This window comes from Bactrocera neohumeralis, chromosome 5, assembly GCF_024586455.1.
Source record: "Bactrocera neohumeralis isolate Rockhampton chromosome 5, APGP_CSIRO_Bneo_wtdbg2-racon-allhic-juicebox.fasta_v2, whole genome shotgun sequence".
NCBI classification, from domain to species: Eukaryota; Metazoa; Arthropoda; class Insecta; order Diptera; family Tephritidae; genus Bactrocera; species Bactrocera neohumeralis.
In genome coordinates this window covers 26,322,888-26,337,982 of record NC_065922.1, presented here as the reverse complement: position 1 = coordinate 26,337,982, position 15,095 = coordinate 26,322,888, and the positions used below count along the sequence as shown (strand labels likewise).

General features: G+C 28.3%; 1 protein-coding gene across 11 annotated transcripts in view; it reads right to left on the bottom strand.

The window, feature by feature from the left end:
- LOC126759233 (potassium voltage-gated channel protein Shaker) overlaps positions 1-15,095 on the bottom strand; it is a 462,565-nt gene that overhangs the window by 46,010 nt on the left and 401,460 nt on the right. For all 11 annotated transcript variants that reach the window (XM_050473953.1, XM_050473942.1, XM_050473946.1 and 8 more), the window contains one exon: positions 14,141-14,312. In XM_050473953.1, the coding sequence (XP_050329910.1) occupies positions 14,141-14,312 (172 nt within the window). The remainder of the gene's footprint in view (positions 1-14,140; positions 14,313-15,095) is intronic.

The following is a 15,095-nucleotide window of genomic DNA, read 5'->3' as shown; positions in this document are numbered from 1 at the left end:
TGATTTCTATTTAATGTAAGGACTCTTGGTGATGGCTTTTGACTTTTGTGGTCAAGGCGATTTACAAAAGTTTTTGTATCAACTTTTTAAAGTGTATGGCTTATATGAGGGAGTTTGAATTAGTAAGTAGTAGTAGTTCTATAGTGGCAGTATTTATTATTACTATATTTCTTAGTAGTGATGTTGGTACTGTTAGTGGCACTGAAGGTATTTGGTGTAGAAATTTGTTAGTAATGTAAGGATATTTCATTTAAATGCATTATTTATTTTTCTCGTTGTTGGCTTCTTTGTCATGGAACACACTAAATATTTTTATTTTTTTTTTTATTTTTTGAGAAAAAATTGCATTTTTTATTCATTGAAGAAAATTTTTTGCAGTAAATGTTGATTTACTTTATTTGTAATTTTTTTTAAATTTTTATATTTCGTTAAAATTATTGAGCTTCTTGCATTAATTGTTGGTTTGCTCATTGACACTTGTTTTATGTAGTTTTTAGGAGAATTTATGAAAAATCTATGTTGTTATAATTTATAAGCTTGATCAGCACAACAAATATTTTATTTAAATATTTTTTATAGTTTTGCTTCTCCGCGTTCAAATAAAGCATAATATGTACCATGAGTACGTATCCCAAGCAGAATTTATTTGAAAGTAGCGTTTTTTAATCATTATAAATTTTGTGAATGCTTCTTTTTTTGCCTAAATAAAATTTAAAATTTTTGGAAAAGCAAAAATCAAATAACTGAAGATAACTGATAAGTTTCAAAACTAACAGACAGAAAACATATGATTTGCTTGTGCATGTCGGACATTTGACCCACAAATGTTAGCGTCTAATTGATATAAAATTGTTTAAGAAGTTTTCGCGATATTTATTAAGCATTAAAGATACCGATTTTTTTTTATTTTGGCTTCTGATTTTGAATAATATTTTTCTATTATTATTTATTTTATCAATTAGGGTTGCTAGCTAAGTCGAAGTCGGGGTAGCACTAACACATTATTTAATGGCAGGATTGTTCAAAAAGCTAGAAACTTTCTATCTCATATGAAATATGGTGATACGTTGCAAAATTGAAACTTATTTTTTAAGAATCTGTATTTTTTTAATACGAAGAAATTGTATTATGTTCTGCTTGGGCTAAAATATGCATGCAATTGAAAAAAAAAATACTAAATAACTGAAAATACATAATAAGTTGCTTAATATATCACAAATTATTTGATTATAAGTGAAAGTGACAAAAATAAACGGATAAAAGAATAATAATTAATAAGAAAAACATTTTAGCACTAAATCAATTTGTTGGCACAAAATATTTGTAAACACAACACGCACACGCACACACATCACTTTATACAATTAATATTTAAAATCAGCTCTTCAACACATACATTAATTTGTTAGAATAAATTCAATATTTTACAATTTTATACGCACAAACAAAAATTAACCGAAAATGTCACATTTATATTGAATAACTGGCGTACAACGAAACGACACTGAAGGTAGCCACAGTGTGATACATATGCATCACAATGAATTGCTGACACAGAGGCACAGAAATTTTACTTGCTTATTAATATTTTTTATAGCTTTTTTAATTATTTATATAAATTTTTTTTAGTTTGCACAGTTTAGAAATCAAAACATTTAATTAAGAATAAATAAAAAATACGAAGATATATAAGAGCGTAAGAAAATAGGTATTCTTGAATAATAGTGATAGCTGCAGTAAAAGTACAGATCCTTCACATCAAAGTAGCATGACGATATGCAGACATTTGTACATATATTTATATTAATATTATGGCATATTGTCAATAATCATCGGGGACGGTTTGGAGTAGACAAATTTAAGATAATTACCAAAAATTTAAACTGGTTAGTTTTACTACCCAAATTGGGTGCAAACAAAATTAGATTTATATATATTTAAATGCGATTTAGACTTTGTAAGTTTTTAAATGAAAAAAAAAATAAATAAATAAATGTAAATACTTTAAATTATATACGTATGTTATACACATAAAAATATTACATTTTTCAAGTAAAAAAAAAAATTATTATTTATTATTATTCTTTATATTAGTTTCTTAAACAATACTAGAAAAAAATTCTTTCTTTTAATGTATTCTAATTTTTTGAAATTTTTTAAAAGTTGCTTTCAATATTCTTCAAATGTACATACTAATTTTTCCATTAACCGTCCCTGATTTTTGCAAATATTTATTTTCATAGTTTACATAAACTAATATTGTTATTGTAATTTTGCTTTTATATGTATACCTCATATCACCATATCCCACTGTGGTCATGGTAACCACTGCCCACCAAAATGCGTCTGGTATGGATTTGAAGAAGGACATTTCGGCACCAGCTTCCGCAAAATAAACCGCCGAAGAGAATAGAACAACGCCTACGTTACGGCACAGGGTACGTCGTCATACACGAGCATTAATAATTTGTGCATACAAATCAATGCATGTGTGAGAATTTGTTTATATATTTTTTTATATATATGTATATTGTTTGCGTTTTGAGGACAAGCGGCAAATGGATGAAGGAAATGTTAAAATAATTAGTGAAATATCATTAAAATAGCAAATAAAATGATAAATATATATTATATGTTTTTATGAATAAGTTTAGTTGTAAAAATAGTGGTTTTGCTCACTTCCGTTTAAATTCTGCTTGGAATTTCGCAAAATATTTGACTAACAAGCTTTTCGCTACAAAAAATGTGTATATATATAATTTTTATATGGCGCAAAGAGCATAAGAGCACATTCATATATACAAAAAAAATTATATTTTTGATCTAAAAGATTTGGTTTATATTTGTTTTTCATGTGTACCCTGTTTTGCTTGGGTAACGACAAAATTTGATTTGTGAAAATTAACTTAAGGCATTTCTACCATATTTTCTTAAAAAAAATCTTTATATATAAGAGCATAATTATATTTCTGCATAATAATATTTTTAATTGCTAGCTACATAAAAACAAAATGAAAAATTTGATTATTTTAAAGTTTTAGCAACAAGTTAAATTGTACGTTGCACTAAAAGTAAATAAATGAAAATTATTAAATTTCATATAAACTATAATTTTACTATCATTTTACTAACTAGCTAAACTACAAAAAAAATTAAGTAACTGTAGGAAAACAAATTGTTTGTGCACTTAATAACAAAGAACTGAGTAAGAGCAATTTCGGGTAGAGCAAAAGTGGGATGGAAAAAATATTTGCATAAAAATCTATGTTTTATGTGTTTTATCATGTGGTTCATCGTAATATAATTTCAGGTTAACTAAATGTGCAAATCATAGAAAAACTGCAACTAAAATGCTATTAAATTTATGTATAAAATTCCATTTCAAAACTAACTGTTTCACTAATAGTAGCCATAGTAAGTATTTCATACAAACAATTTATACTGAACCTTTTATCTGCGAATAATATATGGATTTTTCATTTTCTTTTTCGCTGAAAAATAAACTAAACATTATATATGGGTTATTTTGCTACAAAAAAAAAGATAATATTTCATTGGCAATATTTTTTTTTATATATGTACATAGCGTGGCTGATTTCTAGGCTGTTGTTTAAAAATAAACCGCAGCAGTTTGAAACTAACTTATTTTTACAGCTACAAAATGTTAGTTATTGTTAGCGCTTACTCGTATGGTTATTTTAAATATGATATATAACTTTTTACTTAATTGTACATGTTTAGTATTTTTAACATATATTTAGCGTCACGAAGAAACACATTAGCTAAACTCTACAGCACAGGCATTAACTCACAAAATATTTATTTATTTAATATTATATGTAAGTATGTATAAATTTTGTATTAACAGTGAAAGTGAAGTTGAAAAGAGAGTTCAATGGTGAGAGAGTAGAGTTTATGTCGTCACAAGAAAGTTAACGTCACGCTAAACATAACATTTGCACGCCTAAGTTTTTTATATAAACATCGCAGTAAATGTGAATCACCCTGTCATGTTGTGCTAAAGCGAATGCAGTCAATTGACATTTGAAAATAAACAAAATGGCAGGTAGCTTTAATTTGTATAAATTAACACGACTGTTTTAAAATTTATTGGTATTATGCATTGGATTTGCGAAAGTTCTCTAAATAGCTAGGGCATTATGTAATTTCCGATGCAAAAGTCTTTGTACAAGGCGGGTTATAATATATTTTGCCAAACTAATGTAATATTAAACTCTTTACAAGTAATGAAAATTATGACGGAACCTAGAAAAAGCCGTTAAAAATTCGAATTTTAACAGATTAAAAGTGGCATACATACGTATATTGTGAATGTGGAATTTTTCACAAAAAAGGCATTGAATGCCGACCGACTACACAATGATGCTACGAAGACTACATCTTCATTGTATACATTGGTCGTACATTAAAAAGAAGAACTGGGAGATAATCATTTTGGAATGTGATTATAGAAGGATAGAAATTCAAGGAGTTTAGTTTTAAATGTCATAAATTTCATTAGGACTTCAATATGGAACACAATCAACAGAACCGTGACGCAAATATGTGTACTTATTATTGCCTTCTAAAAGTTGGAGTAGTGAGGTATATAATGACAATAGAAGGAGTTTATTTAGTTTATATAATTGGCTTACTAAGCTTTAAATGCTGAACTAGCTAATATCGATTCTATCACCGGTGAATGATAGTAAAGTCCGCCTACGGTCAGAAAAGAGTTTAATTTGAATTTGAATCGGTTCTGACTATTCTAATTAAAGTCCTACGAATAATATATGTATGGTATGCGTTTGTATGTTAGGTTACTTGTCAATGTTCATAAGTGGTGGTATAGTGGCGAAAGTGGTTAACGGTAATTAGGAGTTAGTATTTATAAACGCTACGCTAAGCTATTTAATTTTGTTGATTAGTAATATTAACGGGGTGCATATTGGTAAACTTTTGTTTTGATAAAATTAGTTATGTAGTAATCGCAGGAAAGGAATGGTAAATAGCCGAAGAAAACGTGAAATATTGGAATTTTAAGAAATCAATAACAAAAATATGTATTTTAAATTTCAATATTATTTTTTATTATTATTAAATTTTAATTCAAAACATCTTAGATCAAAGATGAAAAATCAGTATTTAAACTTAAAGATTAAATTTTTATTCCCAAAATTGAAATAAAAAATCGAATTTTTAACCCAAAAGTTTTTATAATTAATTTTATTTTAGTTATTTATTTAACTTTTTTCTTTATTCAATATTATTATTTTTATTTAAAAAAAAGTTAAATTCACTAAGTTAGTTTTAATTATAGTTATAATTGGGTAAATTATATTTTATATTATTAATTATATTTTATATTTTTTTATTTTATTAATTTTCTGCTATAAGCTAATTCTATCAAAGTTGAATAAATTAAAAACGGAATTAAGTTTAATTTTAATTCAAATAAATTGAAGTAATTTATATTTACAAAAAATATATTTTTCTTATTTTACCTTCATGGTAGACAATATTTAATAATTTTAAAGTTGTAATTTAAAAATAATTAATTTACAAAAAATACATTTTTCTTATTATATTTTCATGGTAGACAATATTTAATAATTTTAAAGTTGTAATTTAAAAATAATTAATTTCGTTCATTTTTATGAACTTTTCATTATTTTCAGACTTCAAATATCGACTTTTTTTGTTGAATAATCGAATCTAAACCAAAAAAAAAATTATGTTTCTCTTTTTTCTGCTATTAGCCATTCATTTCGTGTGATTTTTGCTATTTTCTTTTATTTACTTATTTGTTTTTGTTTTGAGGCAACTACATACAAACTGATAGCAACTAAACAATTACGACGTTAAATTACAACGATTGAGACGACTATTAATTTAGTACGAATATTTAATGTTCGTATGTATGTATTTACTATATGCAATTGTACAACGTGGACGAAGGCGAGACGTCGCGTATTTTGTAGAAAAAAATATATACAACGATAAAGATTTGCAACATGAGACAAAACGATGAGACTACAATTAACTACAGTCGGCAAAAAAACAAATGGAATTTTAGCACAATATTCAGATATATGTATATGTATGTAAGTATGACAGACGTGGAGATTATGGTAAAACCTGCAAACGCAACAACACAAACAAAACTTGTTAGGCCACAAAACTTTCAATTACACAAATGAAAGCAAAATATTGGTATTGGTATTGTTGATATTGTTGTTGTTGTAGTTGTTGTGGTTTAAGCACAATAGCAGTCAACGAAATTTGCAATTTTAAGCATTTAAATTGGTGGACGAATCCCCAAAAATTTCCGAGGGCATTGTGAATATGTCAATTGGGCTTGGCAGTGCATACATCACAAGGGTTGGCAGGGGTGGTGGGACGTGAGTGCGTAGAAGTGGAAAGAATTAGTAAAAAAAGGGATTTATACTAGATGCAGTGTTAAGGTGAAGTAGATAAAGTGATAAGTGTGAGCAAGTCAATAAAAAAGTTGAATTCTGTTTTAGTAAAGGGTATGCAAAAAGTTGAAAAATAATTGAAAATTATACAAGTGATATATAGATTATTAAATAACTTACCATTTATGTAAATTTATATTCTTGTTTATAGAGGACATAAAATATCTTTAATAGTTTATAAGTCTATAAGTCTATTAAGCTTATTGCTAGTATTCTTCATAAATCGCTGCATTAGTGTAATGAAAATATTTGCTATGTAAGATATTTGAAATATACATATCAATGACAACGTATTGAAGTAGCTTAAGTCTACTATATATTAAGTGTTACAACTTACTTGTATAGTAAAAATATTCCTTATCTTTATTTTACTAAACATATTATAGAACTTTCTATTTGAAGGTTATGTTTCAGATAAAAAACAAATCCTGACGTTCACAAAATTTCTCAGAATGATTGAGTTATCCAACTTTTTCTGAACCAGGCTCGTGTTAATCAATCGTCGGTTCGATACTCTATTATAAATTACTGAGGCTGAAGGTGAAGACCCATGAAAAGAGGATCGACACACACCAATTCATCGAACTCTTCGTCGATTTCAAAGCTGTTTTTGACAGCACGAACAGGAGCTGAATTTATGGATGCTATGTTTGAATTTGGTATCCCCGCAAAACTAATACGGCTGTATAAGCTGACGTTGAGCAATACCAAAAGCTCCGTCAGGATCGGGAAGGACCTCTCCGAGCCGTTCGATACGAGAACATAATTCAGACAGAATAGGCAATTGAGAAGTAAGGTCCCCTCTCGACGAACAAAGATCAAACTCTATAAGTCACTTATCATTGCCGTCCTGCTATATGGTGTAGAGATGTTTTCATCCTCCTTATTGCTGCTGTGCAGTAGAATATTGAAGAAGATTCGAATGAGTTCATTCACCATCGTGAGCAACAATTGGATTTTATGGAAGATTTTGTGGAAGTATATTGATTTTCGGACTTATAAAATACAACTCGTGCAAGAATGGAAGCCAAACGTGTGTTACATTCAAGAGCCATGTATAGTTCGCGCAAGTGAGGAAAGTTCTCTGATTGCCATTCACTTGGGTGTGGCCGAAACGATTCTCTTACATATGGCTCAAGCAGCTCACGACTTGCGGTCTTAGACTAAGTATCGTCTCGGACGAGTCGTGAGTAATGTCTTGTTTTTCCTGAATTGAGGAATGTTGATGTGGACGACCTATGTATATGCAATGCATCCTGTTTCCTTGGTTTAATTTATTGTAGGAAACTTATGGTGAACTCATTGTCTCGTCTGTGGCGTGGGCTTCGGGTTGTGAAGTCGCTTGTCTACGCATATTAGCCCGAGAATATTGACGAGAATAGTTTACGTGTTATTGCTGACATACGGCTTAAATTGCTGCAAAAAGTGGTCAAAATCGAGCCTACTAGATGGAATTTATTCGAGCCAACCACGGCGGTTACTTGCCCGAAAACATTTTTAAAGCATAATGGCAAACGCTCGTTTTTATAGTAAGCAAATTCTTTGATATGCAATTAATTTATACGAGGCGTTTTATTTTTTTTTGAAAACCACATGCCTTGAAAAACACCTAATCCTTAACTATAATAGTAGTTTCGGCTTGCATATTTTATAATCATACAAGTATGCTTAGTTCGATGTATGCTCACAAAGCCAGTGTTTGATCTCAGTCAAGATCGAGCCTGAAATATTGAAGCAGTAACGGATAAGGTTACTAATAAGTTAACAATCAATGAGGAATTGATCGGACTAAACCTTCCTTTGAACATGTTAAATTCGTTTTTGGAGATCAAATTCTGTTTTTCATTCTAATACAATTTATAATGTATTTTACTATTTACTGCTACTTTGAAAGAATATATCAAACCACAATTTGGTTTAGTAAATATTTAAATATTACACATTTTTTAAATTATGTAGTTAATTAATTAACTAATTTAGCATAATTGTAACATAAAACTCCTAATAAAACTCAAGTAATTAAGAAGAATTTTATAAATTGACTCAAGAAATAAATTAAATTAAAAAAATGCAGCCAAATCATTATGTTGATGATAATAATAATAATGTTAATTATTAATTAAACGTTATTTTGATGATAATAATAATAATGTAAATTATTAATTAAACTATTAATAATTTAATTCAAATATTAGATATTTCTAATCGTTTATTAATTATATAAAGCTAAAAAAAAAACAAATTACAACTCCTTTATTTAAGGAAACATTGTCTCACTCAATTGAATAAAGTCATTGACTTCGTTAACTAGTCTAACTCGTATTATCATGAAAAGGATTACAAGTAATACTCATTAGTAATAATAATGACTTTTATAAGGCAGAATGAAAAGTATTTAAAGTTATTATATATGAAGAGTTAAATCATATATTTATCGTGATTCTAAATTAGACTTTAATTTGTAACTGCAGATTTTTTATTCATTAGAACTAAGTAATCCTTTATAAAATGATTCCATAAGTAAAAAATTAATTAAGAATCCTCGAAATCAGATTAATCCGATTAATTACTTGTAGTACAAAAAATATTGAACTTCAACACCCGGAAATTGTAACTAAATTCCCCTGGTAAATGATTTAAAAAATATATATATATATATTTTGATAAGTTGGTTGGACTGTCCTTAATTACTATGCCAAATATGAGCGCAATCTGTCAACCAGTTTGTTCACGGCAGTTGCTTTAAAATCGAAGCAGGAGAGCTCGTGATCTCTCGCGAGTCCGTTAGAATGATTTTGTTGGAAGTTTTGGGTATGAAACGCGTTCTTGCTCGACCGTAAACTGGTCTCTTTGGACATGCTTGATCATACGAATTCCGATCCCACATTCATGGAGAGAATAATTACTGCCGATGAGACAGAGGTTTATGTGTTTGACATGTAAACTAGTCAACAATCATCGGAAATGAGGGAAAAAACTAGCACAAACCAAAAAAGCACACCAAAGCCGCTTAAAAATCAAGGTGATGCTCTTTGCATTTTTCGATATTCTTAAATTTGTTTCGGAAGGGCAGACAGTCAATAAAGAGTAAAATTTGGCATTAGTTAAGCGTTATTAAAATTAGTTCGAATTTAAAACCAAAAACGCAATGAATACCACCGATCAATAACCGTATTAACCAGATTTGGCTTCATGAGATCTTTTCTTTTTCCCCAAACTGAAATTGCCGCTCCGTGGAAACCGTTTTCAGTCGATCGTTAAAAAAAATTCGCTGAAGGAGCTGAAGGCCATCCCAAAAAGTGTTTATGAAAAGTGTTTGGGATGCTGGAAAAATCAATGGCATAGCTTTATTACATCTGGCGGAAATTACTATATTTAGCATTTATTAACAATTTCAGGGTACTTTTTGGTCACAAGCACTAGGAACATTTTTATTTTTTTTCATTTCAATTAATTAACTAATTAAATTACTTCTAATTCAATTTGTGAAACTTATCGACCGTTTATCACTTGCTTAATTAAATAAATTACTTTAAAATATACTCATACCGCGCTTCCACAGTATTTAATCGATTAATAAAGTAATTCTAGAGATAACTTAATGAAGTATGTTAAAGTAATTAAGAAAATAAAAACCAATATGGTAAACACACACAGACATATAGGCATGAATATTTGTTAGTAGTTAGAGAGCGCTCAGTACTCAGCACTTATAATGTCAGAGATGGGGTTAGAAAGAGAATTCATAGAGATTAGTACTACAATTACTCGAAAAAAATAAAAAACTACTACAGACATAGTGAGAGGAAAATGAATTTTGAAATGAATTCGATTAACTACGAAATAGAAGTCACTCTTGATGAACTTGAAAAATACTTTTTTCTAAATGGTGAAAAGATTAATGTCAAGGACATTGGTTAGTACAGTTTAAAAAATAAAAGGGCGAATACAATTGGAAGAGTTGAAGTATTTTTTTCAGTATTTCGAGATAAATCAATTAAGAAGTTATATATTTGAATGCATGCAACTACGCCCACCCATATTATTAGTATTATATAAGTACAACACACAGAGTTACGAAGAGAGAAATATTTTTTAGTGATAATTTAGAAAGATTTGCCATGATGGGGGGACACTTATACACAAAAATATGTGTGAGAATAATACTTATTTATAAAAGTTTCGGTTAGTGGGCTCAAGTACGGTTAGTTAAGTGCGCCTGCTTGCTCGGCATAAACACAATACTGGCTGCGGCGAATTTGTGGGCAACACAATCTCAATTATAAATTTCACCTTAAAATTGCAAACGGACTGCTGGGCGAGACAAATGCGTTTTACTCTGTCAAAGTATATCAGGAGCAATAGACTAAAATTCGAGTAAATTTCTATATATTTACTTCTCAGGAATCGAAATGCTTGTATATAGCACACTTTTAGGGGTTTCAGACGGTGTGGTTTGGTTTCGTGCTAAATATACTTAAATGTGAATGTTTTATACGGGTTTATACATATGTACGTGGAGGCCTCAATGGTTGGGTAAAAAACATCTCAGTACGCGTTCATACGGGATTCAACTGGTGAACGGTTCATTTCATCTTATATATTGTATACATTTAGGCACTAAATATAATTTTGGTTTGTAGATTTGCTGTTGTGAGTAGCTTTTGCTTATATGTAAATGAATGAGTACCTACGACACACTACGACATACAGACGTCAGTATGTTTTATAGTTGTTATTAATGACATTTTACCGCTACTATGAGTTAATGGTAATTATGCGCCTAAAACTACGCTTGCTTAAATATAAATGCATATATGTAAATACCTAACGCCTACACCTACACCTATTCACACACTCATATATGTATATATATACGTATGTATGCTATACATCGATTTACAAAAATATATATTTTATATTGTTGTTATATTTAATTTCTTTTTTTTTTTGTAAATACTTTAGTAAAAAAAGTTACACACAGCACCTACACAATAATCCTGTGTAAATTACAAGTATCACAATTACTAGTAATCATTGTTTCATTACCTCTCGACGCCCAAAAAAGGCAAAAAAAAAATTACAAAAACGTATACTGCGTGAGCGGGCAAAGATTTGGGAAGCACTTTTGAAAGCACTTTTTGGAGTACTTTGGAAAGTACTTTCCCAAGCACTACTTGTTTTACTTTTTTTTCTATTTTTTTATTAACATTCGTTGTTATTTTTTGCTAACATTTTACACTCAAAGGTACAGTACAAATAAATTATCGATTTGCGTTTGCTTTGCCATCTTTACTATGTTAAGTTTACTATATTTTTGATATTTATAGAAAAAGCGGTATTTTTTTTTTTTTTGAAATATGGAAATTAAAGTGTTTTTGGTATGCTTTTCAAATGTTCTTTTATACGAAAAAAATTTTTTTGCAAGCTTAGAGTGGACTTTGGCGGAGGGAGGGAAACGTAAAAAGTGGGTTTTGAAATAAATTTTTGGGGGAAAAGTGCATGTGTAGGGTATTTGTGGTTGCTGTTTTAAATATTATATACTTTTAGTTCTTAGTTTCGTGAAGATCAGTAAAAGGCTCAAGTGTAGACAGGTATTTGTTGTTCGAAGTACATATTTTACTTGGCTTTTATAGCTTTTGAGTTTTAATAAAAAAAAATAAACTAAAATAGAAAATCTATTTTAATAAAAATTTTATTCACCAAAAAGTTATTTTTATAACGAAATGTTAAACATTAAAATTTTTGGGAAAGGAATCGTGCTAGCGAATAGATTTAGAAGCATTTTTCAGCCTTTTTTCATTTTTATAAAACATCAATTTAATTAAGTCAATCAGCTAATTGACCAAATTTAAAACTTTTGCACAGCTGCTTAATTGGATTTGCTTTTTAGTTCTAAATTATTCTTTCAAGATATACTATAGCAAATGGCGCTAATTAGCTAAATTAAGCCAATTAACTCAATTAAAAGTTTTTGGCTTCTGTTTTCAGTTTTCTACGAATTATGTGGACAATTTTTAATTGACTCAATTAAGGCGTGTTAATTATCTAAATTAAATTTCAGTGGTTCAAATAATATTTCGCTTGCTTCATAATTTTTAATTTTCTTTTAATATAGAATATTATTATTATATTTTTATTATTGCAGAAAATTCGTTAATTGACTCAATTAAGGGAGTCAGACGTATGTAACTGATAATTAACCCAATTAAGATTTAGTGTATCAAATAATATTCCGTTTGCTGTTGCTTTTATATTTAAAATTTTCTTTTAAAGGAATATTTTTGGACAAATTAAGACTACATAAAGTCGCTAATTTACTAAATTGGTTTGATTTTTAAGATTTCTACCAACATTCCTTTAATTGAGTCAATTAACAAATTTATTATTGTGGTAATTGACTCAATTAAGGAAGTCAGAATTAGCTAAGTAACTAAAATAAATATTTGATTATAAATCCCGTTCACAACTACTATTTTTTTTAAATTAATTTTGTCATAAATTAAAAAGAATTAAATTTTAATGAAGCGGACAATTTTAGGTTGAAAATTTTAAACATAGTTTTTACCAAAAATTTGTAAGAATAAAGATCTTTGGCACTCAAAAAATAGAGTGATCTCAATGTTCTTGTCATGAGACGAGCTACAAGTTTGAATTATTTTCTTTTCATAAAAATACGAGAAGAAAAATCTTACGATACTTTTATTTCAATGTTTATATTTGTGAGTTGATTTTTTGAAATTTTACTTTATGTTCTAGATTAATAAAGGTCTAAAATTGTTTTTAAAGCTTTTTGAGCATTAATAAAAATAAATTCAAATTCTCAGTTGCTTAAAAGACTTTTCCTGTTTTCATCCAACAAACGTGAAATTATCGTAAACTTTTCTGTGAAAATTTTTTAAAATTTTTATATTGAAGTTAAGATAAAAAAAAAATCAAAATTAAAGAAATTGCAGTATTCAGTTCAAAAATAAATAAATTGTTGGAAAAATTTCGAAAGCTCTTATTTTCCAAACATATAAAATTTCGTTGAAAGTATTTAAGACCTAGTTTTGATAGTTTGGTGGGTTGTACTGACTTCAGTAACATTATAGTCTTTAATATCTAGTTTTGAGCTTTTTACTGATTTCAGAAATATTGTAATTATGAGAAATTTTCAAGCAATTCAAATGGCTTGAAATTTTCAAAATTATTTTATTTTTTTTAGATTCTTATAGCATTTTTAGACATAAAATGGCACATATAAAAGAAAGAAGTGTCTTTGCTTAGTTGGGCCTTAGAGAGTGTGTGATTTGTTTTGGGGCCCCTGTGTTAGCTGAGTGTGTGTTCTTGTATTCTGAGACTTTTTTAGAGGGTTTATATGTGTGAGTGCGTGTGCTTGGGTATAGATCGTTAGAATGGTTGTGCTCGTGGGGTAATAGTAATAGTAGTAGTAATAGTAGTGGCGGTGGTGATAGCGGTAGTAGTAGTAAGAGTGGTGGTGGTGGTGAGTAAGGTTTCGTATAGTTTTTTTTTAGGGTTTTTGTTTAGGTGTATGGGTTGTAACTGGTTTAGTTTTCTTTTTTTCTTTTGGATATTTGTGTGTTTCTATGTATTTGGTGTGTGTTTTTGTTTGTGGTTTGGTTTGGTTTTGTTTTGTTTTGCTTTTTTCGTCTGGAACTTACCTATAAATAAGAAAAATATAAGTAAACCTAATTCCCGCATTGAGGCTTTCAGAGTTCGTCCTAAAATTTGTAAACCCTTCGAATGCCTAGATAACTTAAATATTCGAAATACTCGAACTAATCGTATCACTCGTAATATTGCCAAGGACATAGCCTGATTCGATGACTTGTCCTAAAAAATTATAATCGGTATGGCATGTTTTCAATCAACAAATTATTATATATGTAAATAGTTTATATATAAATAAGTATATGTATACAAGTATGTATATATAGTATATGTAAATAGTTATGTAATCCAACAATTAATAACAAACATAAATATATATTTAGTAAATAGTAACAAATAGCGGTGGGTATTGTATTGATTAGTAATTGAAATTGAAATAATGTTAGTAAATAAAACCAAGTCATATAAATATATATATGTATATTGATTTAACATAGTATATATATTTATATATATTAGAGAGAGAGAGTGAGAGATAGAGTTGGACAGTAATATATATATATATACTAAGTGAGTATTTATGTTTACATACAGGTATATTTATGTACTTGTATATATGTGTTAAAGGATTTCAAATTTTGTTTTTCGAATATGTTTTTGCGGCACGAATCGTTAACGAATTTGAAACGTAAAATAAAAATATTATAATTATATGCAAATTTGTGTTAAATTCGTGGCTTCAGTGAAAAAATTTTATTATATAATTTAAAAACGAAAATTACGAAACTCTCCACTACAAAATAAATTAAAAACATTTTATTGCATTTAAATTTTAACTACTAACTTATAATACTCAAATCTTTCACTTAAAAAGTGTTTTGCGTTGTTTTTAGTTTAAATGTTTTGCCTCTAATTGCTATGTAGTTCGCTATTTTTTTTGTAATACTGTTGTTGTAATTGTAAAGCAATATAATTTGCAAATAGTAATGGTAATTATATAAACTG